At 42.3% G+C, this 26,433-nt stretch overlaps 1 protein-coding gene across 1 annotated transcript in view; it reads right to left on the bottom strand.

The window, feature by feature from the left end:
* The window catches only part of TIAM2 (TIAM Rac1 associated GEF 2), a 131,276-nt gene that overhangs the window by 61,990 nt on the left and 42,853 nt on the right, over window positions 1-26,433 (bottom strand). The window contains exons 8-13 of the mRNA XM_067542450.1: window positions 23,667-23,834; window positions 21,102-21,206; window positions 20,498-20,576; window positions 18,346-18,438; window positions 16,936-17,196; window positions 308-411 (exon numbers count right to left, since the gene is read on the bottom strand). Coding sequence (XP_067398551.1) covers window positions 308-411; window positions 16,936-17,196; window positions 18,346-18,438; window positions 20,498-20,576; window positions 21,102-21,206; window positions 23,667-23,834 — 810 coding nt within the window. The remainder of the gene's footprint in view (window positions 1-307; window positions 412-16,935; window positions 17,197-18,345; window positions 18,439-20,497; window positions 20,577-21,101; window positions 21,207-23,666; window positions 23,835-26,433) is intronic.

Here is a 26,433-nt window from a genome sequence, read left to right as displayed (position 1 = left end):
CACCTTTAGGTGACTTGTGAAGATGAATTTGGTGAACTCTGCCTTACTCCCATTTGTCCACATGGCAATACCATTAGAGATACGGCAGCTATGCCCCAGGGGTGTTACAGGTCAAGGCTGGGCTGAAGTTAACACCATTAGTCCTCCAGGGTCATAAGCAATAAATTCATTTACTAAGAAAAAAATATATAAATAAACTGGCATATAATGAGCCCCCCCCCCCCCCCTTCTGCAAGATGCAGAGTGTCGTGTTAAAATGACCCCAGTTTCTTTGTTTATTATTGCTAGGTCTGGGATATGCTCTTACCCTGAAAGGCGGGTCAGTCTTCTGCCTGTGTGGCACTTGGTCCAAAGTGCCGTCAGTACTGCTCCTTTTCAAGCTGGCGGTGACATCAGGCACATTGCTAAAATCTGCATTTGAAAGAAAAACAACCACCGTTTGGAGACGGAAAAAGATGACCAGGAAAAAGAATCAATTTGTTTTCATTTGTAAATGCTCTCTGCTTGTAGTTAGGTCATTTTGGGGGAGGGGCTCTCCCTATATATAACAACTCAAGAGGAAAAAAGAAATGGAAAAACTTCAGAGTGGAAGCTCTGCTTTTAAAAATGCAGCTAAATAAGACGGAACGACTGAACATCTGAACATCTGAACATATCTGATCTACAAAAATAAACCTCTTAGTTCTTACTACCTGTATGCTTCCTAATGTACCCTCATCAGTCTGTAATACAGCAGTCTGTGCCACTTGATGAGAATGACCAATCAAAATGATTAAATGTCCAAAACGACTCTCTTTGGATGAACACACTGTTCTAGGACATGACTTGGTTTTAAAATCCTTAATGGGCCAAAAAGAGAATCTCATCTTGGAATAAGTAAGTTCTCTTGGCTTTTGGCTCCCTTAACATTTTAACCACTTGTGTTATGCTGAATGTATACATAGCACTTGTGGCAGTGCAAAACACACACCGGGTACTGCCCTAGTACTAGCTATGCCTGCTTTGAGCTACTGAAAGACTAAGGGCTTGTCTATGCTTAAAAGGCTGTAGCAATGCAGCTGCACCGATGCAGCTGTACCATTGTAGCACTTCAATGAAAACGCTACCTACGCCGACAGACAGGCTTTTCCTGTCAGCACAGGTACTTCACCTCCCCGAGAGGTGACAGCTAGGTCAACAGGAGAAGCCCTCCCATTGATAGAGCGCAGTCCACACTAGGAGTTAGGTCGATATAATTGTCACTCAGGAATGTTGATTTTCCACACCCCTGAGTGACGTAGTTATACCAACATAAGTTGCTAGTGTAGATCAAGCCTAAACAGTGAAGTGACTAAATCATCCCTATATACACACCAGACTTGAGTGGGACTCCATACTGGTGGGGCCAGATGCCTTTTCAGGATCAGGGCCTCAGCTAATTCTGCTGAGGGGAGGGACTGAGTCCTTATTTGCTGTATAAAGTGCTTATTGTACTAATTGGTGTTGTACAGAAATGTTAAATAGAATATCTCAGACAAATAATAAAGGAAGTATTAGAAAACCAAAATAAGATAAAATTAAATGAGATATTTCTAAAATTAACAGAACAAATAAATAGGCAAGGATCAAAACACCCACCAAAAAATAAAGGAAAAGACTAGGAAAACAGGGCAGTTGGGTACGAAGTTGACACATGAATCCCATGAAAGACAATATTCATCATCCTGATCACTTTGCTTGAGTACTCTGTCTCTTCCCCCCACCCTTCACCTGTGTTTTATCTTTTGAGTTTTAAGCTTTTTTCAATGCAATGACTGTGTCTTCTCAGATATTTATACGGTATTTACCATTAGCACAATGTGGCCTGATTGTGGGTAGGGGCACAGGGTATAACCATAATTTAAATTTGAAATAAATAAAATAAATAATAATAATAATAATAATCAAAATAAAGTTTCATTACCAGGGAAAGAACCCAGGTTGGGAACACTACATCCTCCTAAAAATTGGATATCATACTACCACTGGGAAGGAAGGAAAGATATGGCCTGCCAAATGGTCTAGACTTTGTATCCTGTTGTTTCTTCCTTTTGTGATGAAAGCAAAACATCCTGTGGTTGTGCTCCTGTGTGCTATTAGAACTGCTCCCAAAGGTCAGACAGGCAGCAATGACAACAGCCACATGGCTAAAAGCTTGCACACCCCTCTCCTTCCTGACCCCAAAAGAAAATTCTCTTGGAGAATGTCACATTTACAGATGAGAAGGGGAGGGGAAAACTCCACTGTGGTTTTAATATTCAAGCTATCTCCACTGGCAGAACTTTTTCTGCATCAAATGGAACTTGAAACAAACAATGAAATGCAAACTACACAACCTAAAATTTGTACTGAGCAGTTGCTCAGCATAGTTACCAACAACTTCAGTAGGAGCTATGGGTGCTCAGCACATCTTGGGATGTGGCCCAATATGCACAAATGTTTTGATAAGCTCCCTTCCTAATTACATTACTTATGCTATGGTTTGTCGTGCTGGCAGGCAGATACATGACTCACCATCATTCAAGAGAAATGATAATGTAACCTCCACTAGACTTAGGAAACATATTTTCTTCTGAAGTCAACTACTTACTGTTAATTATTCAATTAAAGCAGGGCAGATAGTGCACAGATGGGATAGTCAATGAGAGACACAAATACACACGGAGTGTCCAAGAATTCAACACACAAGGAAATTTCAGTCCTTGAATCTCTGCACTTATACATGCACAAGTCAATATGGAAGTTATTCGAAAGATTGTGAGTTATAAGACACAATGGGAGCATATCCTCTGCAGACATATAAAGCAGCAACAGTCTATGCTACATTCCTAGCCAATAATTTAACTTGAATATGTCAACATCAGCCATCTGGCAAGCGACTTCATCTACCACAAAGAAACCATCAACCAATGCAAATGTCACCAATCTCCTTTGTCCATTTAATTAACAAAGAAGTCTTAATTACATTCCAGGCAGTGCTGCTTTTATCAATTCAACCTCCAACTGCAAATGAAGAGAAAATTATCACAGGAAGCAAGTAGTAACAGGGAACCTTGTTTCTAACTATCAGACTGTTAGAATCTTTTTTCACAACACTTCAAGGCTTGTTCTATTTTAAATTTTCTAACCAATTTGAAAAAATATCAATATGTCAAGTGTTATCAAATGTCAAGAGTCTTGTAGTTGGTGAAGCCTCCCTCTATTCCCAAGGAAAAATAGAAGGAGGTGCGTTTCAACCTGCCACTCTACTGACAACAATCAGTTGTTGAAAAACTTCAACAAGCTCTGCATAAAAAAGGAACAGATGGCACAGCAAAATTAGATGGATCCAGTCTCACTCTCACTCTCTGCTGTGGAGACAGCCATGCCCAGCTTTGGGGAGTAGGAGAGGTTCTGTGCATCGCTTCACACTAGCCTCCTGTCAGGTTAAGAAGCGGCCCTGACAGACTTCAAAGGCAGTTCTGACCTCGGCAAGAATGTGGTGACTGCAATGAAATGCCTCAGTAATGGAGTAAAATGGGGGAAATGGGGGTGTTTGGAAGGGAGGGCTTCAGAGGACTCCTTCCCAGGGAAAATAAGTAGATACAACATAGTCTTAAGTGAACTTGGCACAAAGTTAGCAAGCTTTTACACTCCTTAAAAATAAATGGTAAAATAATTAAAAGAAGTTTTTTAAAGAAAATTATTTAACTCTTCAAGTGCTCCTGAAGAATAATCATCATCTTCAGTGCTTTCTGCTGATAGGCTTTGTAACTAAGCAAATTTTGGACCCCCCTCTCCGATTACATCTCCCCTTCAATGGGAACCTTGTCTTCCTCCTTTCTCTGGCAAAACTAATGGAAGAGGTGGAGGTGAAGAACAAGCAAACAAAAATGCATACATCAACTCTAAACAAAATTGTGTCTACTGAGGGAGAAGAGCAGATGACTCATGAAATAAACTAGAGACCTCACGATGAATACTTGATTTATCTGAAGAGCACTCAGGCACTATGGCGACAGGTGCTATGGAAAACCCTCAGATAGACAGACAAAAAAGAAGAACAGACAGGCTTCAGTACAGACAAGCAGATTTTCATCACTTGTGCATTAATTAGGACTAAATAAGTTAAAAAACTTACTGAGACCAATGGGCCTAATTCTCCTCTTTCACTGATTTTACATGGGTGTAATTTACACTGGAGTTACTCCTGACTTGTACTGGGATGATAAGAGACCACTAGAACTGTGCGTTGCGGGGAGCTGTAGGTCCTCTTCACGGGTCTCCCTGGATGGAAAGTCCAAAGGCCCCGGACTCGACAGACCCATTCCCAAAGTCAATGGTACCGCAGCCGAGGGTGCAGCACTTGAGTGGCCCGCCATGGGTCACACTCCACTCAAACCCTTACACACCACTGTTTTGGGCATCAGAGAGCTCCCCCTGTCCGTCTTCCAAAGCGTCTTACATGGTACAGGGGAATTTGAGCGGTGCCCTGTCCATGAGGTGTCCCTCGGTGCCGGTGAGCTGTGACAGTGCCAGGGGTCTCTAGAGTCCTTCCTCAGTACCATCTCTCTTACGGACACCGGTGTGCTCTGCACCAAAGCCGATGTATTAGGTGTCGGCCCATCTGGGCTCGGTGCTGAGTGCGGCTGGAGAGCAGCCTCCATTAGGATGAACTTCAATCTCTGACTCCTGTCCTTCTTTGTCCTTGGGCAGAATCCCCTGCAGCTCTTACAGCGATCCCTCTGATGGGTCTTCCCGAAACACTTAAGACAAATGGTATGGGGATTGCTCCTAGGTATGGGCTTTTTGCAAGCCCTGCATAGTTTAGAGCCATGGGAATGAGGCATGCCCGGCCCTAGGGAAGGCGAGATGATCCCAATAAACAGGGCCCTGTCTAACTAAACTAACTATAACTACAAACTAACAAACTATTGGACTATTTACAGGTATCAGTTCAAACAACCACTAGGAAGATGCTTACAAAGCAAGAGAAAATCCATGTTCCAGCAACCATCATGGGCACCAAAAAGGAACTGAAGAGGTGGAGGGTCAGCAGGGCCCTATATATGACGCCATGAAGATGCGACTCCAGAGTGCTCCGTAGCCGACCCTATGGATACCACTAGGGGAAAAATCTTCCAGCAACTGTGCACGTGTCGTGCACACAACTATTTGGAATCATCATGAGCAAACACTCAAGAACAATAGAGAGTTCATTCAGGTAATTCACTCCAGGTGTTATGACAGCTGTATTCTGATTCTCTTTCCAGATTTCATAGTGGTTTCCCTAAATAGGCATTTATAAGACAGAGTTCATAGGCTGCTTGTCAGCAACAAGACTTTAGCTGTTATCAAGCAGAGGGCGCTCTTGCAGGCCGGGTGGTGAAAGTCCTGTTCACAGTCTCTCAATCAGAAGTTTTGGCTTCAGGAAGCAAAATGTTGAACAATACTGGGCATTTTATATATTTTCTGTTGGGTCGTGCGGCCTGTTTCCTCTTCTTGGCAAAGCTAATGAGGACCAATCAAAAAGTAACTGAGGCGTCTGGTGAAGATTTGAAATGTTCAACCAGGATACCAACTGTGTCTCTTTTAATCATCCAATGAGAAAACAACGTGTCTCTTTTATGGCTTTTTGCAACATTGTGTCTGCAAAATTCCAGTATCTTCGTGCAACACATCTTGTTTCATACTAGTTTGTGTAAGATGTGTTGGGCTACACATTGAACTCCTACTGGCTTTGCTCCAGTCAGCATCCTACTTCAGCAAGTTACTTTCTGTGGCCCCTTTGCAGTGTGATCCAACTTTGCATGACTCTATATTTTACCAGCACTTTCAACGGTCTAAAAATGTCCATTTTGAAGTTAGAACAGAGTCTTTATGTAAAGTCTTTTCATACTCCTTGATGGTTCTGTCTTTGTTTAATGCAGCAACATGAAGTCATCTAACTCATTCAGTTGGGCAATCACCAATAGGTGATAACAATTAGTGAAATCATACAAAACACCTCTGTAACAGTACCTGATGATTCCCTAAGCTTCAGTGACAAGGTTAGTAGGATCACTTCACATGTGAAACTTTCTCTCTGCAACTGCCAATCATACAATAATCTGTCCTTATAGTCATTTAAATTGTATATTATTTGGGTTGGTTCACCTTAAAGATTGGCCTCTGAACATACCAATTGGATGTATCACAGTTTCTTTAACACAAAAAAAACACCTTGTGAGATATACCTGTGTTAAAGAATTGCTATATATCTGTACCTATATATTTTACTGATCAAATTTCTATTTAAAATAGACATGGTCCAAACAATTTACAATATTTTATTATCTGGTTGCTTAGCCAACAAAACGTCCTTAAACTGAAGGGGTCTCTTACTGATTACTTTAAATGGCTTAAATTTTCTGACTGGCCAAGCAAAGCGAAACACTATGCTCAAACTGATGGCTTTTCTCTGTTTGTCTGTCTGTAACACAGTAACTTTTGAACACTGCATCCAATCAGTTCCAACATTTTTGCAAACATTCTAGGCATCAATGGGCAAAATCCTATTGATTTTGGTAAAAACTGGAAAAACCACTAGCACTTAAAAAACGTTGCTCCTTTTTCTGCTTATGAAAGCCACCTAATACAGCTGAAGGGCAGATGCTTAACCAGCAGAGGGAGAGCAAACTTCAGTCCTTCCTTACTCCGTGCGTCCTGCTTCCCCCCTCAGTGGTGGAGAAAGAGAAAGAGCACCAGCCATCTGCCAATCCCTTTGAATCTAAGAGGGTAGAAAGATACTTTGGAGGCAAAAGAAAAAAGAGAGAGACACTATGCCCCGGGCATAGGAGGACTGTGGAATCCTTGTCTGAGGAGGGGGGAAACAGGGGAACACACACATAGCCCTCGGAATGGGTTGGGGTGAAAGGAAGGAATGGGAAGACACATGGAAACAATAGACATTCATCAGGAGCCCACTGGCTAAAAGAAGAACTAAGGTGAGGGTGTGTTGTTAGCCTGGAAGGTTTTAATGACTGCCATCTGGGACAGACTTCATTCTGGAAAGGCATTTGCACTGAAAAACTCTGATAACTCACTGAGCTTAGCCTATGTGAGCAATGAAGTGTGTGACCCTAGTGACCTAGCAAATATGATAGCTTGATCTACTGTATCTCTACTATGAATGTATGGACCTAAAGCATACAAAACAAAACAAAAAAAGATAAAAGAGGAAGTTATTTCACAACTTAGCAAGAATCTGTGGTTAAGCCTAGGTAGTCAGCTGTTGTAGGAATGAAGTCTCCCTCACTCTCCTCTCCCTCTGCTAGTTAAGCATCTGAATGAAAGTGACCTACAGCTCCTCTGAATGAAACACAGAAGCACAGCTGCTTGACACGTTTCAAAAGCTGAGGCCTAAATTATGCCAAGGATTCTGGCCCATGTCTGGATGTATGCAACATTATTGTTATAATAGGCTCCATATTTTCTGTATCAGTACTACACAGGATTTGGTAGTGTCCAGGAACTGGCCTGTGTGTCCTGATTTACATCCCATGCAGTCCCATTGTGCCAAATTAACGCCTAGCGTAATTCCATTGACTTTACTGGCATTACATCAGCAATTAATAATTTGGCCAATTGTCTCCACGGGGGGTAAATCAGGGTAGCAGTTGTTGTAACTGAACAGAATTATCTTTGAAAAGAAAAGTTCAACAGTTAAAGGCCTGAACTGATTTACAGTATAAACAATGTTTTAATGTACACAGCACACATTTAACAAGAAGTTAACAAGACAGTTTGTCAAGTGCCAGAAGGAACTCATTAAACCACTACTCCTGGGACCAGGAAAAAACCCTGCATGACAGCCCATGTACAAGGCAACAATTGCTTCTGTTAACCCGTTTTATGAAAGGGGCAAATGAGAGCGTACACTTCCTGCGAATTAATTACTACCCCCCCTGTACTGCATGCCATTTTCTTGTCATAGGTCAAAACTGTTACAAGACATTTAGAAGGGTACAAAATTAAGACATGTGAGTGAATTGGTTATAGAAAATTCAGGCTAGGCAGCTGGTACCATGCATACTATTCTCTAAAAGAATATTTGATACTTTTTTGTTTCAGTTTTCACCAAAAAGTTTAATCACAATTGGACGTCTAACACAGTGAATGCCAGTGAAAATGAGGTAGGATCAGAGGCTAAAATAAGGAAAGAACAAGTTAAAAATTACTTAAGACAAGTTAAATGTCTTCAAGTCACCAAGACCTGATAAAATACATCCTAGAATACTCAAGGAGCTGACTAAGGAGATATCTGAGCCATTAGCGATTATCTTGAAAAAGTCATGGAAGACAGGAGAGATTCCAGAGGACTGGAAAAGGGCAGATACAGTGCCAAGCTATACAAAGGTGAATAAGGACAATCCAGGGGATTACAGACCAGTCAGCTTAATTTCACTACCCGGAAAGATTATGGAGCAAATAATTAAGCAATCAATTTGCAAACATGTAGAAGTTAATATGGTGATAAGTAACAGTCAGCATGGATTTGCCAAGAAAAAATTGTGTCAAACCAACTTAACAGCTTTCTTTGACAGGGTAACCTTGTGGATGGGGGGAATCGGTAGATGTGGTATATCTTGACTCTAGTAAAGCTTTAGATACGGTCTCACATGACCTTCTCATTAACAAACTAAGGAAATACAACCTAGATGGAGCTACTATAAGGTGGATGCATAACTGGTTGGAAAACTATTCCCAGAGAATTGTTATCAGTGGTTCAAGCTGGAAAGGCATATAGAGTGGGGTCCCCTAGGGATTAGTCCTGGTTCCGGTTCTGTTCAATATCTTCATCAGAGATTTAGATAATGGCATAGAGAATACATTGATAAAGTTTGCAGATGATACCATGCTGGGAGGGCTTAGAGGTGCTTTGGAGGATAGAGTTAAAATTCAAAATAAGCTGGACAAAAGGGAGAAATGGCCTGAAGTAAATAGGATGAAATTCAATAAGGACCAAAGCCAACTTCTCCACTTAGGAAGGAAAAATCAATTTCACACATACAAAATGGGAAATGAATGCTTAGGAAGGAGTACTGTGGCAAAGGATCTGAGGGTCATACTGGATCTAAAGCTAAATATGAGTCAACAGTCTAATGCTTACAAAAAAAGCAAACACCATTCTGGGATGTATTAGCAGGAGTGTTTTAAGCAAAACACAAGAAGTAATTCCTCTGATCTACTCCGTGGTGATACAGCCTCAATTCGAGTGTAGTGTCAGGTTCTGGGCACCACATTTCAGGAAGGATGTGGACAAATTGGAGAAAGTCCAAAGAGAACAACAAGAATGATTAAAGGTCTAGAAAACATGACCTTTGAGGAAATATTTAAAGAATTGGGTTTGTTTAGTCTGGAGAAGAGAAGACTAAGGGGGGGGACCTAAGAGTTTTCAGGTACATAAAAGGTTGTTACAAAGAAGAGGGAGAAAAAATGTTCTCGTTAACCTCTGAGGAAAGGACAAGAAGCAATGGGCTTAAATTGCAGAAGGGGAGGTTTAGGTTGGATATTAGGTAAAACTTTCTAACTGTCAGGGTAGTTAAGCACTGGAACAAATTACCTATGGAGGTCATGGAATCTCAGTCAATGGAGGTTTTTAAGAGCAGGTTAGACAATCACCTGTCAGGGACAGGCTAGATAATACTTAGCCCTATCTTGAGGGCAGGGGACTGGACTAGATGACTTCCCAAGGTTCCTTCCAGTCCTATAATTCTATGATACATATACTAAATCTGTATGCTCTTCGGACAAGAGGCCATAATGCTTATTGTCACATTTGGAAAGCTTGTCTATGGAGCATATGGAGAAGGAATTAAAGTGGACAAAAAGACTGATCCTCTGTATAGTCTCCTATATACTGTCTCCTCTATATAGTCGTGCCACACAGACAAGGGCATATTCCTAGCTAGTTGCTTCCCTACTGGTGTGACACCACCAAATGCCTGTTGATAAGAAGCAGACAGGCAGTAGACAGCAATATGTATATGCTTGTGAAACTAAAATCTTCCTCAGAGGGCAGGGCCCTCATCCGAAAGGAATCATGGGATTTAAAAGAAACCAAGAAACAATGTTCAAATGCATGAAACACAGACTTGATTGCATCCTTTTAACAACGCTGCATAAGAAGTGAAAGAATAAAAATAAATCTGTCTCAGAATCTCTGCAACACTAGAGAACACAAAAGACACAGGAGCAAGGTAGTTTCTTCAGGAAGAACTAAACTGTATGAATGTTAACTTTGGGGTAATTTTATACATTTTATAGCAAGACAGAGTTTTATAAAAGCCATCAGTGTAAGTGAGGAATGTTTCACAGATTTGCTGAAAGATCTGAATCAACAGATGGAGGCAGACAGAAAGAGACGTGGGCTGCCGTGAAACTGGCAAAAGCCAGTGCTTCAGTCAGAGTCTGCTACTGGAAGCAATGAGTTTACCAGCTTCAAGTCCTTCCAACTCCTTTTCTCTCTTTTTTCTTAATACTGTTGTATGTCTCAAATTATAAGACTTCAATATTGAGAAATGCTTTGGATCAGGTGAGGTTTCGTTAAGGATTATTAGATAGCCATCTTGTTTCCTCTCCCTCCTCCCACTGTGATATGATTTATAAAGTTGAGATGTCATTACTGTATGAGTTTTATCCATTTTCTCCCACACACTCTTGAGCAGGACTCAATGGAATCTCAATGAGAACAGGGCTACCTGATCTTTATTAAAGAAGAAGAATTAGCCTCTGCAGAAGCCAAGAGGGGGACACCCTTCTCGAAGGTATTTATCTGTCCAGGCATTCATGCTATACCTGGTTATCTGAGTATCTGTATGGCAAAATCTGAGCAACATGAATTTCTGAGGCAATAAAGACCCTGAGATATTGCAACAACTCACATCCTGAAAACTGCTTTGCAATAGACATTCAAACCTATTCATATCAACCTCTGTGATTTGCTCATGCTTCAGATGTCAGCAGAAGGTTCATTAATTACAAAACCAGACATACTAACACTAACATACACAGCATTTAATTCTCATCAGTAACTCTGTTGTTTATTTCTCTAACATCCATGCCGTGCTGAAATGGGGCAAGTCTATATTTTCCACGGTTGTAAAAATTCCCTCATTTTTATTCCTTCTTTACAAATATTTGTTTAACTTCCTTAGGACAGAGAACTTGGTGCAAATTTAGTTGCTCAACAAATGGGGTTTCCATATGTATATATATTTTAAAACCAAGTGTTTCATTTTATTTCCCTTCCAGTATAAGCTTATTACCAAACAGGTGGCTCAGCAGCGAATGCATGTCACTGCCATATGGGATATCAGATTCATTATAGCATCAGGGAAGGCAGAGAGGTCCTATACACTGCCACCGCTGTGTTCTGGTCTCCTGAAGGAAATAAATCATTTTTATGAAAACTGAACTCCCAATGACTGATTTTTTAGCAGTGGAAGTGTAGGAAGCCGCTGGGCCTCCCACGGAGCCAGAGCCTGAGGAAGGACACGAGCGCTCTGATTGGCCCAACTCACCCCCTGCCCCAGAGTCTGCCCGGCAACAAGGGACCCGGGCCGTGATAGGGCCACCCGGCCAGGCCAATTGGCAGCCGTGGGGCGGAGCCCCAACAGGAAGGGGAAATACAAAAGCCTAGCCCCTGAGCTCAGTAGGGCCCAGACTGCCGCCAGAGGCAGACGTGCTGCCCTGCCAGCAGAGGCCTAGCCGCCACCGACGAACCCCAGCCCCACCTGGGCCCGGGGATTGGATAGGGCCCTCGAGAAGCTGGACTAGGCAACCCGGCCAGGATGACTGGGCCGAGTTACCCCAACCCCGAGCCCGTGCTCTGGAACTGCCAGACTGGGCCGAGACCCCAGAGCAGCCCGAGTGGCGGGCACCCCCGGAGGCCGGGCCGGATCTGGAGGAACTGCCGGCCGCCGAGCCCCTCCCTGCAGCGGGGCAGGACTTGGAGGAGCTGCCCGAGGCCAAGCCGCTCCCAACATACAACGACCTTGAGGAGCTGCCCCCCGAAGAGGAGCTTCCTGCCTTACCTCCGGTCGATGAGGAAGGACTAACGGCGCTACCCCAGGTGGACTATCCTCGCGGCACGGAGAAGGCAGGTACTAGGGTCAGTGGGGAGGAAGTAGCCCAGGGACAGCCACGGCCTGTGGCTGAAGCCGCCTTATAGTCGGTGTGTTGCGGCGGGAGCCCCGCCGACACAGTGGCAGCCGCTTCTGCCACTGCTAGGGCCCTGGGCTGGGATGCAGTGGATACGGGTGGGCCTGCGTCCCCCTCCCCTTCCCCTTTTCCCTAGCCACCCCAGGAGAATTGCTCTCCTGACCCCGCCTGAAGCCGTTGCCTCCTCTGCTGACCCTGCCTAGGGGTTGGAGCAATAGACTCCTTGCTCGCTCGCCCCGTCTGAGGGCCTGAGCGATCCGCCTCTGCTCACCCTGCCTAGGGGTTGGAGCAACTGACTCTTTGCTCGCTCACCCCGACTGAGGGCCTGAGCGAGTAACTGCTGCTCACCCTGCCTAAGGGTGGACTATTCGGACTACTCACTTGCCAAGCGCGAGCTATTCCCTGTTTGTAGGAAGCCGCTGTGGCCTCCCATGGAGCCAACACGCTTACAGGAAGCTTTGGGGGAAACCAATCACTTTTTTTTCCTTTTTCTGTGCTAAAAGTTGCCAGAGTGAGGTAAAATGTCATCTCGGCAATGCAGGGGATTAGATAAGAAATTGCATTCATCATAATGATGCAAAGGAGTTACAAGCATATACTCAGACAAATCCCTACCACTATAGCTATATGAAGTCAGTGTTTTTCAAAAGATTACTTTATAGTAACTTCAGCTTTGTTATAGGCCAAATGTTGATACCCAGCATGACTAAGGATAGGTCTACATTTATGGTGGTGTGCAGAGTAAAGGCACTGCACATCCCAGTTAGCACAAGTATAAAGAGGAGTGTAGACACTGAGGCATGGCTTAGGCGAGTAAAGGTGAGTGCCATACACACGTGATCCCTCAGGCCATATACACTACCCACCCAAGCACTGCGTCCCACATCTACACTGCCATTTTTAGCAGTGTGGTGTCCTGCTGCTTCCCACCACCTAAGCCTTTCTCCACTGCAGTGAAACCTCTAGCATAGGGGCTGGCAACCTGTGGCATGTTTGGCATGCAAGATGATTTTGAGCAGCATGCATCATGGTGCAGGGCCCACGTCATGTTGTGGGAGGAGGGACGGGAGGGGACGACGACGGACGGACCTGAAGGACCGAGCCTGTGAGGGGATAGTGGCTGCTGTGTGGCACTGCTTGGGGCCGGGAGCAGCTCCTGGCCAGGGGCATTGGGCCAGTGGCATACTGAGCGGGGGGCCATGCCTCCGGGCACTGGCCTGGGGGGGGGAGGTGCTGGCCAGGCCCTCCTCCTCAGAGCCGCCCCCTGTCGCAGGCAGCCAGGGTGTACTCACAGCCCCTCTGCCCCTGCGCTGGGTGCCAGGAGGGAGCCGTGGGGACCAGAGCCTCTCTGTCTCTCTCACACACACACACACACACACACACACACACACACACACACACACACACACACACACACACACACACACACACACACACACACACACACACCCGCCGCCTGGCAGTCCCCACCATCCCCATAACAGGGGGAGAGCGGAAAATGGGCTTGCAGACCACCACCCCCGCGAGGCCCTGTCGCTGTTGCTGCTGCCACCAAGAGGTGGGTGAGTGGAGGAGAGTGGGACATGGGCCTGCAGACCGCCCCGCCGGACACTGCCGCTGACAGGGGGAGGAGTGGAGAGCAGAAAACGAGCTTGCAGACACCCTCCCCCACGTGAGGCGCTGCTACCCAACAGAGGGGGGGAGAGCACCAATGTAAGTATGGCCCCCGGGCGCCAGAGACCCACGGTATGCCACTGCACTGGGCCCACGGCATGTGGGACAGGGGCAGGGGAAGACTTGACATGCCACTTCCCAAACATTGCCGACCCCTGCACTAGCAGCAGGGAAAGACTATGGCAGAGCAGCAAGGAGACAGTGGGAAAAGGCTCGGGCAGCTTCCCACTGCCTCCACACTTCTGGAACATTTCACTGTGGAGTGTGGCTACATGGATTGTGACTACTTTCTCGGTACCTGTACTCTACACACTGCTATAAAGGTAGACACAGCCTAAGGATATCAACATTTGGTCATATATGATAATAATACACTCTGAGTACATTTCCCCGACCTGAAGAAGAGATCTGTGTAGCGTGAAAGCTTGTCTATCTCACCAACAGAAGTTGCTCCAATAAAAGATATTACCTCAGCCGCCTTGTCACCCTGATAATACTCTGAGACACTTTTCATTTTCAAAGAACCTTACAAACCTTAACTAATTCTCTAATCTTCTGCCCAGAACTGCTCAATATAATTATCTACTTTTTACAAATTGGGGAAACTGCAGCAGAAAGATCAAAGCTAACAATTGTGGCCTCTGATTTCAGATGCCCAATTTGAGACAATTTGTGTTTGACTTCCAGAAGTGCTCAGCAACTGCTGACTTTCAAAGGAGCTGTGAGTGCTCAGTATCTCTGAAAATAAAGGCTCAGGTTGCTTCAAATTGGACACTGAAATACTGAGGGACCAAAAATCAGAAGCCACTTTAGAAAATTGTGGTCTAAGTGACTCACTTAATACCACCCAGAATGACAGTGTCAGAGCCAGGTTAGAACCTTGGAATCTCTGGCTCCCAAACCTGGATTCAGACCATTACATCAGTGTCTGTCTATGAAATCCTATTCAAGTCCTTTATAAATAAAATGAGACTAGAAGGATGAAATCCACTGAGATTATCTATTAAGTCAAAGTAGTGCCATTCTCTTTTGTTTACACATGAACCAAATTAGGCGTCCAGAAACTAAATGCTGATACACAGTAATTTGATAAGTGTGACAGACTTTCTAACAGAGCTCAAGTTAGAACCATTTTTTTCTTTTCAAGGTAAACATATCTGCCTTGACTGCTTCCTTAATCAGATAAGTATATACACTTTAGTGCCTAGAGTATGAAACATACTTAGCAACATCTTATTATAATGGAATATCCGGAGATTAACAAAGGCTGCAAATTTCTCTCTGAGGAATAATAAATCTGGTGAATGGACACAAACGTTTATTATATGAATACTCCAGATAATGCCGGACTATAATATCAAACCAACAAGCTGAGTGATGGCCTAATATAACTAATTAATTAGTTCCATCATAATTTTTGTTTTATGACACTAACTTTCATATGCCAATAGTCAATGTAATGGTATTTTAAATTGAACTAAAGCCCCTGAGAGAGATGCTACTTATGGTATCACAAATCTTGTAATCAGAATTCTTTTTTAATTTCAGAGATGACCTAATAAAGTTACTTTATAATTAAATCCATCCTATCAAGTTCTCCTTTGTGATTTTTTATTCTTTTTTTTTAATCATGCCTAGATTAAGATCAGAAAACACTTGCCACCACAATTAAGCACAAAGATGACTTCCTCTCCCTCATGCAGCAATGAACCTGGGCTAGGTTTCCTGTGGAATTTTAATAGCATCCTCCAGAGGTATAAAGAAGGAACTGCACCTTCTTTTTTCCATTCATGATACTGAATTAAATCTGCTATATCTATATGCACAATATTCAAGGGGAGAAAATCCCCCCAAAATACTTTATATTTCAGGCAGTATCTTAAAAACATGTTGATATCACAAAACACATTTCTCCAACAGAGCAGGGCAATCTCAAACAGAGTGATGTTTATACTACTTATTTGTGATGTGGCATTTGATAGAATGTTTCAGTTCACAAAAGGCCAAGTCCTGCAGTACTCACTCACTCCTATTTAGACAAAGAAGTCCATGGGATTTAGAAAAAAAATGAGCGATGGGTATTGGCATTGGCTTACCATGGACGTGGAGTGGGGGATGCCTCACAGAGCTCAACAATACACCAGGGGCCTGATCCAGTGCCCAGGGACTCAATGGAAAGGCTCCCACTGACTTCTATAGGCACTGGCTCCGACCCTAGGGGAGTGTGCCTGCTACTACATCCCTTGAGGGTATGCAGCATGTATGTGCTGCCTTCAGCTAGCTGGTATGGTGGAAAACGATCATTCACTCAACTCCTTCCTCTCTGTTTCTGGGTATCCATGATGCTAGCCAGGAGAAGCCCTTGCACTCAAGCTCTTTGCACCCTCCCTATCTTGTTCACCCATACAGAATGTGGCCAAATCTCACCCTCACCTCACACATTTAACATACTTCCTACATCTGGTAGTTAGTATGATGATAAGATTCAGAAATCCAAAGAGAAGGTAGCAAGAGAATCACATTAAAGGTGTCCGGAGGTAAAAGACACATTTATATAAAGGGATACCTGTATTTTACTGGAACACTGATTGGTGGGGAAGGCTGTTATAAAATGTCTCCATTTTCAGCTGATTATTGTTATTATTTTCATAGAGTTTTAAACGTACATGGAAAGTTGAGCAAGTGAAGTGTATTAAACATAGAGCAAAATTCCTGCACCTAAAAGCGACATCATTTCAACTTTTGATGCTCATGTGGAGTAATAATGGATAGTCGTGACACTTCAAACCAGAGAATTTAGCATTACTGGAATGATTCAGTGGAATAGGTTAAAATAACATAATTTTCCTGCAGAGATGATCATTTTCTGTTTCATTGCTTCTCTCAGGAAATCACTATAATTACAGACATGCATAAAATTTAAACGGATTTTATACAATTTGTATCTGAGTTTTTCTCTTGTAGCATGAGAATAATATTTTTAATGGACAAAAAGAGAAAAACTGTACTTTCAAAATAACTGACTGGTCAGAAAAGTAAATACAATCATCATCATCTCACCATTTGCTGTATTCTTTTTGAAGTTATCCAGAAATTCTTCCAGAAGCTGTGATTGATTAGGAGGGGGTAATAAGCTTTTTGGGTCCGTGGAAATGTCGCCATCTGACCATGACATACATAATGCTCGCTTAGTGCCATAATGACTTGTTCTCACAGTGAGCTTGACACTTCTCCCCGAAAACAATAACTCCATCTGCCTGAGGTCAAGATCAGACACAGCCTCTCCATTTATAATCAAGATTTCATTGCCCACTCTCAGCCCTGGAAGAATGAGAAAGGAAAGAAAATAAGAAGGAAACACAGGACCACTGATGAATAGCTACAAAATAAATCATAATGTATTTTGACTATATATTTTTATATGAAATGACCTAATCCTGCAGTTATTCCGCTGGAGTCAACAGGAATTTTATGTGTGCCATGACTGCAGTATTAAGTTCAACATGTACCTGGTTATTTGTTGAATGTGCCACCTATGACATGACTGTTTCTTTCTACTGAAAGGCTAAAACAGGATGACTCTGACATGCAGCTTTAGAAAAGGGTCTGATAGAAGAATCACTCAGACTTTTGGACCATGGGTTCATTTTAAGTTGGCCCATCAGCATTCTGAAAACCATATAGGCAAAATAACTTATTTTAGGATCTCAGTTCAGGAAACACAAGGAGCTTATCAAGCTGATTTCATCATTCTTGCAAAATTGCAACAGGGAAATGTAACAAGTGAGATTTTTACAAGATAATTCAGCTAAATCCAAATAGCAGGAACTTGTACATTTTAGGATCAGCAACAACCAGTTGACCAATGCACTACAGATGAATAAGAGGACAATTCTCCCCATCCTTTGCAGGTGCAGACAGTCCCAAACACAGCAGAATTGATGTGGTTCATCTGTGTGGAGGGGAAGATGAGAATCTTAAGACCCCGATGAGGAGATATACAATCCATGAGCACCACAAAGTAGAGAACTTCAGGGGCACCCTGCAATGCAATGCACAAGGTAGTTCTTTGGGAACCAGCCTGTTGGATACACCACTGTTTTTTGTGGGCAAACGGGAGACTAAGAGCCATGGGGGCTAATTTAGCCCAAGAGGTTCCACAATGTGAGGTAGAGAATTTCTCCCTTGTGCAGGTCCCAACATTTGGTCTGGGCGTTGGGAGCAGAATTTGTCCCAAGTGTACACAAGCATTATTCTCTCTTCACCTCTTATTAAAAGGGTTCCTCGGCCACTTTATGTAAATTATCTTACCTAGCATCATCTATTGTCCATGGTAACCAAGCAAGAAGACCAAGGATATTAGAAACAAAGAACCATTTTCAGACACAAATTTTAAAGTTCCCTAAAGTTTGCTACTTAATAAAAAGTAATGAAAAACAGAACAGTGTTTAGTTCAACCATGACACAAACCTTCTTTGTAAGCCAGTCCATCTGTGAGAACATCACTTATGAATATATGAGTGAGATGCCGGTTTTCAACAACTTGAGCTGTGACTGCAAAACCTGGAATTAAAAAGAAAAAGGGTTTTACCTTCACCCCTGTGAATTTTTTGTCAGGTATTTCTCATTTAGTTTTGTATGTTCAGTAGATTTAATCTACATTATCAAAGGGAGGTGACATCTCTCACTCCTAACTTGTATACACACTCAAACACACGCAGACCCACACCTTGAAGACAAATTCTCTCATGTAGATTTCTTTATTCTTAGGGCAGTGTAAATAGTTATCATGAGATATTTTATTGTTTTTCCAGGTCAGCCCGACACAGCATTTTAATAACATAGATCTCCAGATCCAGCAAAGGACTACAAAACAGTTTGACAAATATTATGAGGATGTTTTGAGATTTCTTGTGAAAACTGGGAGAGAAAAGTGCCTGAAGACACACATCATTTAATAACCCATTTTTGTGTACAACTGACACAATCAGGATCAGACCCCCATTATTATGGGTGCTGTAAAAACATTTTAAAAAATAAAAAGAAAATCCTCGCCCCAAAGAGCTGTATCTTTTCTCTAGCCGAGAATGCTTGACACAAGTTGATGGATGAGATCAGACGTCAGCATGAAGGAAAAGGAGTTCTTCTGCAATATAATGAGAATTCCCCATTTTGTTCCTCGCACACACATTTCTGCTCTCAGAAATGACAAAAAGTTGATAACTCAGTGCAGGATATAGCTAATAAATCCTCAAAGAAAATGGAGTCAATGTGTTCAGGAAAGGAGAAACAACAAGTATGCAACTAAGAAGTAGTGCAGATTTGTCCATATGAATCTGTGTTCTGGAGCAGATCTTATTTCCCCAGTCGACTTTTTTTCCTTTCTTTTCTCCTGCACCACTTGTTCTCCTCCTACAGCATATTCTCTGTCTTCTCTCTCTCTCTCTCTCTCTCTCTTTCTTTTCTTATAGGGTCAAATCCTGCAATCCTTACTGAGACAAAATTCCCACTGAAGTCATTAGAGTTTTGTTTGAGCAAGTACTGCAAGATTTGGACTATCCTTATCATTTATAGAGTTCATACAATGTGCTCTGGCCAGTAAAAAAAAAAAAAAAACACGAGAGGGGAAAACACAGTCCTTGACTCAAAGAGACTATAATCTCAGACCCGATCCAACTCACATTAGGGCATGTCCTGATGTTTGTTAGACCGCACTAGAGGGCTGTAAATTCTAGTGTGCACTAGCATGTGCATTAATTAGACCATGTAGATCCTGATGGCACACACTAGCAATTCTCTAGTGAGTGTTCCTGAAATACTGTTTGAAATGAGATTGCATTTATAGGCACACTGGAACTTTTAGTGAGCACCAGCAGCATCTGCACAGGCCAATTAGAGTACAACGAACTATTGCATGCTGAAATTTACACCCCTCTAGTGTAAACTAATGCACCATGCAAACATGCCCTTAAAGTCAATGGAAAGACTATCTTAGTGAGAATGCAGTGACCTCAGTGGGTGTGAATCAGGACTCCAATTTTTTTCCCCTGTTCCTATCTCTCCTTGTACAGTATTATCTTCTTTCCTTTTTTCTCCACTGCCTTGCTCATTCTTGTCAGTTGAATGACTAAAGTCAACATTTCACAATGAGCAAACATATGGATATTCTTAGGCATTCCCTCCCACAGGGAAAAGAAGGCAGTTAAAATTTCTGTCGAGTGATGGCCTGTTGGCACAGAGTTAACAGAATTTTTTGCTGCCAAAAAAGAAATCAGACATTGAGAGTAGTCTGGGTAATTCTATTGAGTTGAGCAAGAGAAACTCTTCAGAACCTCTTTTACTGGCTGGTCAATGAAATGGCGTGGGGAAGTAAGCCTTTCACACTTGCTCTCGCAAATGCAGGAGTCAAACATAAAATGGTCAGCAGTGCCAAATGGAGAGCATTTCTCCGGTCTTCCTTAAAGTGCTCACTTGTGCACTTTGCAGACTTGTCATAGTGAGCCATCTGTAGTGGCCCAGAAGTTATTAACATAGAGAAAGCTGCTGGAATTAAAAATTAAGCTTCAAAAAGAACAAAGAAAATAAAAGGAAAATCACTGCGAAGGATTTTACTAAGACTTACCGAAATCAGTTATGTTCTCAGTCTTAGTAAGATGCACATGGTAAACATTCAAAGGAAAAATTTCTATTTCATCATATATCTGTTAGAGAGAAAACATCAGAAGCTGTTAAACTGTAGGACTGCAGAAACCAAAGATTCAATACTTCATTGAAATCAGTATCATTTTAAATTAAAAAAAAAAATAAGCTGCATTGTTAAATAATCCATTAAGGGCAGATCCTGCCACCTTTACTCACATTAGAGAAGTGTGTTACGCTGCATGCATCACTGAACTCACAGTGGGACCCACTGTGGAAAAAGGTATTACCTACTGGCTGAAATTCACCCCTGTGCACAGCACCAGCACTAGGCCTATGAACCATGAAGTCCCACTTAAACCCTCAAAATAGTGCTTAAAGCAAGACTTATGTGGTGCCCTAGCTTTCTAGTTCTCTGCACATGGGAGACTTTACCCCACTGTGAGTAAGGGTGGCAGAATACAGTCTGCGGTAGTGATCTAATCGAAAAATCCCATTTTGTATCTAATTCACAGAGATTTATAGAGTATAATTTAGCTGTGGCTACAAATACCGAGAAGTTCTTATTTAAAATTAGTCAGACTTGCCTGATCTTGTATGTATTCATATGCTTCAGGAATACAATACTCAATGTTTTCATCAACTAATCTTCTAAGTTGTAGACCGTAGTGTCTTGGTTCCAGCTGCCTCATCTAAGGGATGAAAAGAACGTATTTGAAATTCATGATTTATTTACAGAATCCAGATGTCAAAGAAGCCTCCCACACACAAAACGCCTTTAGAAGTTATGCAAAGGCAATCTTCAACAAGTTATTTTCTAAATGCTTTTGTGGTTATAAACTAGCTGTACTGCCTAGATGATACGGTTCCAGTTCACATCACTGTGATTTCTGGGTTTCTTGTAAGGATACTCAGGAAACACTTGCATTAACATTACATCTTGGCTGTTAGATTAACCAAGCGTCATTATGTGTTTTGAAATGAACTTAGAACTCTGTTCTGTCCTTTTGAACTTGCACTCATCTTTATCATTTTCTGCATGGCTCGGTTCTGCACACAACCTGTACCTCTGATGAGGAAAGTGCATATGCATATAAGGGCTCTTAGGAGATGGGGGATTCCCTAAGGGGTTGCTTTTATTGCACATTTTACTGCCAGGTTTTATCTATACCGGTGAGTAATACCTACTTTTCACCATATGTGGTCCAAGTGAAAATCTAATATCTGCAGGAAGTCAAAGAGGAATGGGAATACTCCCCAAGGATACTGACCTAAAAGTGATGAGCGCCTGGTGAGACTGTCTCTTAAATTCAGCATGCTGCTGAGACTACTGCAGCAAATCTTGCATTTCAGAATATTAATAGAGCAGGGTTTCAGACCAGAAGGTGGCTCTGCATCCATTAAGATCATTTCACCTCTCTGTCTAACAGGCCTCTAAAGCTTAATCCACTGAGGAAGGATTGTTTAGCTGAATATTTCAATATGTGTAATAGAATGTATAGGTAATGTGTGCCTTATGTGCTGAATAATTATATGAAAATGCATATTCTTTCTCGGTGTGTTATCCAAAGTTTTGGGTATGCAGAATACAAATGAGTGAAGAAGAGCCTTAAAATATGGTTGAGAAAATAAAATATCAGACTTTACCCACCACACACACACTCTCTCTCTCTCTCTCTCTCTCTCTCTCTCTCTTTCAAACATCGTGTTGTGTTAAAGAATGAAGATTCCTTACCCTCACCAGAGTGGAATGGCAATATAAGAAGGAAAAAGAACCAGAAAAGATGTAGCAGAAAGGAGTCAGAGCTAGACTGCTTATGAAAAACTTTACATACAGAATAGAAAGAAAAGATAAAACAGAAAAAGGTTCATTAAAAGAAAAAATTAAAATAAAGTAACTTATTAGTAGATCATTGAAGTGATAAAGGCATAACAGAACAGTATTTTCTACAGACAGACACATTCTGGAACAGTGTAATGAGGAAGACAAATCATTTACTTTTAAATTTCATTTTATGTATCTATATCCCTTTATTTCTTTTAGCAGGGCTACTATCTGTTACATTATGAATCCGTTTCCTAACGTTTCAGCTCTGTCTTGCCATCTGGTGGTCAAGCAAAGTCTGTTGTGTTTTTCAATCAGGAGGTAAGGTCAACTGGACACATCATTTGTCAGTTAACAGGATCTTTTAAATGAAGATTTCCCCCCAGAATTATTGTTTTATTCCATTATAGTTTGAAAATGGTTTCATTCCCCATTGGTGTACTGAAGGCTCTGGTCATGGCTCCATAGGTAAGGCTAAGTTTTATTTTGCCCTTCAAGCAGTCATTCAATCTCTTTGTTTTGCAAGAAAACTACAGGGGGTCCTCCCCAAACTTACAGCACCTACTCTGAGAACAGGCTGAATTTTTTGAGAATATATAAGTAAATCCATTAGTTAGTTTATTAATTAAATACTGAGTCCTTTAAGAAATTAACATGTGTGTCAGTCTTTTCTTTGTCCCAAAGAATCTTATCAATGGAATAATGCAGACACTTCAAAATTTCCATATAGTTTAAAGGAACTAAAATCTTTACACAGAGGCTCTATTTGAAGAAATTAGGTTTTAATTAAGCTAAATTATTAATGATTATTGTCTCTAAGTGTTATAATTATATAGGCTACAAAATAAGCTCAAGTGAACAGCTTAAGTAGCTCCTTAAGAGAGGCCATTGTGACATCAGCAGTAACACAACCAATTACCACCCTTCTTCTACGACTAATTTTGATGCAACAATTCTATTCATTGTAATGACTCAGTGAAATGAGGGAGACAAGACATATGTCAGGAGTCTTCATGGGTGGATTAACAGATGCGGCTGTTACTGCACTTTCAAGATTCTTGGCTGCATGCTAGCTTGGGCATCAAAGAATGCCTATGCCACTGCTTGAAAGGCTCCCCATGACACTGCTGCTTTGGCTCCACTGAGCCTTAAACAGTACTGCTGGAGAAATGGAGGCAGAAGCAAAGGAGGAACTCTTAAAGGACAGTGATACTGGGACTCAAGAGGCTGGACTTTCCCTGTTTCAGCATCAGAATAATTAACCCACAGGTATAAGTGGAGGCCTTTTAAAGCCCACAAGCTACATTCAGATGTGAGAACACTGTACCTTGCATGCCAAAGACAAGACATCTTCCACTCTGTGTTCTGGCTTGAGGGTTAATGTGACGCCTGGCCTATCACAGAAATGAATGTATGCTGGGATTTCCCAAGTGCTCTCTTTTTGGCCACTTTCTGGTGCAGAGCAGTAGATGTTCAAAAATTCAGTAACTTGCTGCTGAAAATGAGGGAAAAATTGACAGCATATGGAGATATGGCAATATCAATAACATATTATACTCGAGCTTTGCTACTGGTAAGTACTGTGCACATTTAGCAATAGTATCACAATAAGTTCTTTCCTGTCATACATGAAGAAATTACATTATCAGTTCATACAACATCACTGACTTCAGTCCAGATTTTCTCTAGAGAACGGATTACATTATCTCTATTGCATTCAAACAACACTATTTCACTCACCTATCTCATGTTACTAGTTCGATTTCATCCCTACTGTAGCAAGATTATACATATGTGTACAAACAGAAAAACATTTTAAACAGGATTAAAACAATTATACCTATGTAAACAAATGTGAAAAGCCTTAAATAGGGTTAAATAATTAGTACCGTGTTTTATCAAACACTTTGAATAGATCACTAAATTTCTAATGAGAAAGCAGGATAATCTAGGAATCTTCCATCAGAGGGCACTATGGAGCAAGAAAAATCACTAAGACAACATAGCAGAAGCATAAAATGCTTTTGCTATATCTTTGTTTGTTTGTTAGCCGGTGTAGAGTATTTGATCATTCACTACTTAGGCTCAAATTCAAGCTCAATCCAACATTAACATGAAATGCATCTGGCAAATCACAACCAACTTTAATGTGGAGATAACGCATGACACAAAGCCATTTCATATAAATTTATACAAGTTTGATCCTTCTTAACTATCCCTTTTCTATTCTTGTCATCTTTGCACTTTCTTCTCTGCCGCAATTTACTTTTGACATTCAAAAGTAATCCACCAATGGAGAAGAAAAATACAGCTACAGCTGCATTGTGTTGAGACGGGACTGTCAACCAGTGTATTAGGGATCAGAACTCGGAGCCAGATTGTGGCTGGTCTCTGCATATGTAAGCAATAGAGAGGATTTGTGAGGGAGCACACGGAAAGGAGTCCAACCACAAACAGAGCTTCCAGGACTCTTCTGAGTGCAAGATCTGCTCCAGGATGTGAGTCACATCAAAGAGGAAGGGGAAGAAAAGGTGGGGCCATGACCCCATCCACTCCTCACCAGCTAGCAAAGCCAGACATCTATGCAGGGGAGGTGTAAAACCCTGTACACTTAGAAACCCTGGGAGATGCAATTCTTCCTGGAGCACCTGCAGGGACTGTGCAGCCCCAGAGGCCCAGTACAGGGTTGTCATTAAAAGCCACAATGGAATCCTTATAGTGGAGCTGCCTTGGGAGGGATTTGCGTTTCCCTCTCTGTTGGCAAAGCACCAAACATAATGGCCACACTCAACAAATAACAACAACTTCATTGTTATTCTTGACACGCATGACAATCATGGAAGTAAAAATGGCGTATCGAACAGCCACATCAGTGTATTTACCACATTACTCATAAATGCAAGTTGCAGCTCGATCAGAAGTCTGGGCAAGAATTATTTTATAAAGAGCAGCATTTTTAACAGACATTTTTGGAAGAAGTACAGTAAGTGTACTGAGTTGATGCCTTTCAAAAAGAAGAGTTACTTATCTTCATAACTGTTGTTCTTCGAGATATGTTTCTCATGTCCATTCCCAATTAAGTGTGTGTGCGCCACATGCGCCCATGCCAGAAACTTTTCCCCTAAGAGTATACATAGGGCCAGCTCTAGTGCCCTCTGCAACAACGCGCGTATGCGCCCGTATATAGGGCGTCGCTGGCGCCCCTCCCTCTCAGTTCCTCTGACCGAGGGGAAGGTGGGTGGGTGTGGAATGGACATGAGTAACACATCTCGAAGAATAACAGTTATGATGTAAGTAACCGTTCGGCCTTCGAGTGCTTACTCATGTCCATTTCCAATTAGGTGACTTACCAGGAGTGTCCTGGTAAGCAGGCAGGAGTATATGGGCATGCTGAATGTAACATTCACCACTTTCCTGGCCAAGATACCCTGGATCAATGATTTAGACAGGGAGAAAATGAAGAGCTGTCCAGCAGATGAATGTTTTCACTTGACCAGGTAAGACGCACTGGTGAAAGGTTTCCTGCTTTTCAACAGACCTGCTGGACCTTTGCAGAGCAGGACCGCTCTTCCGGGCTTAGCCATGGAGCATCCACACCGTCAGGTGCAAAGAGGCCAGGTCCGGATCAAGTAGTTGGCCATGGTCCTGAGACAGGAGATCCAGTCTTGAAAGGAGAGCCCAAGAGTGGGCTACAGATAGATAGAGCAGCATTCAAAACCAATGCTGGCACGGCCATGCTGGGGTTATCAGGATGACCCTTGCCTTCTCCATCTTGATGTTCATGAGGACCTTGTGGATCAGTGTAACTGGTGGGAAGGCATATGTGTGGTCGCCTGACCTTGTCAGAAGGAAGACGTCAGACAGCATGTCGTTGTCGAGCCCTTGCGGGGAACAGAATTGATTGCACTTCCTGTTCCATCTGCTGGCAAATAGGTCTACTCGGGGAGTGCCCCCATCTCTGGAAGATGAATTTGGCCACTGCTGGGTGCAAGAACCACTCGTGGTGAGAGAAAAAGGGTCTGCTGAGGCGATTCACTAATGCATTCCTCAGGAGGTGCACAGTTTCCAGGCGAATGTTGTGATCCACTCAGAAG

This window comes from Emydura macquarii, unplaced genomic scaffold, assembly GCF_026122565.2.
Source record: "Emydura macquarii macquarii isolate MOO-44397 ecotype Brisbane River unplaced genomic scaffold, CSIRO-AGI_Emac_v2 contig_705, whole genome shotgun sequence".
Taxonomy (NCBI): domain Eukaryota; kingdom Metazoa; phylum Chordata; order Testudines; family Chelidae; genus Emydura; species Emydura macquarii.
This window is presented reverse-complemented; position numbering and strand designations above follow the sequence as displayed.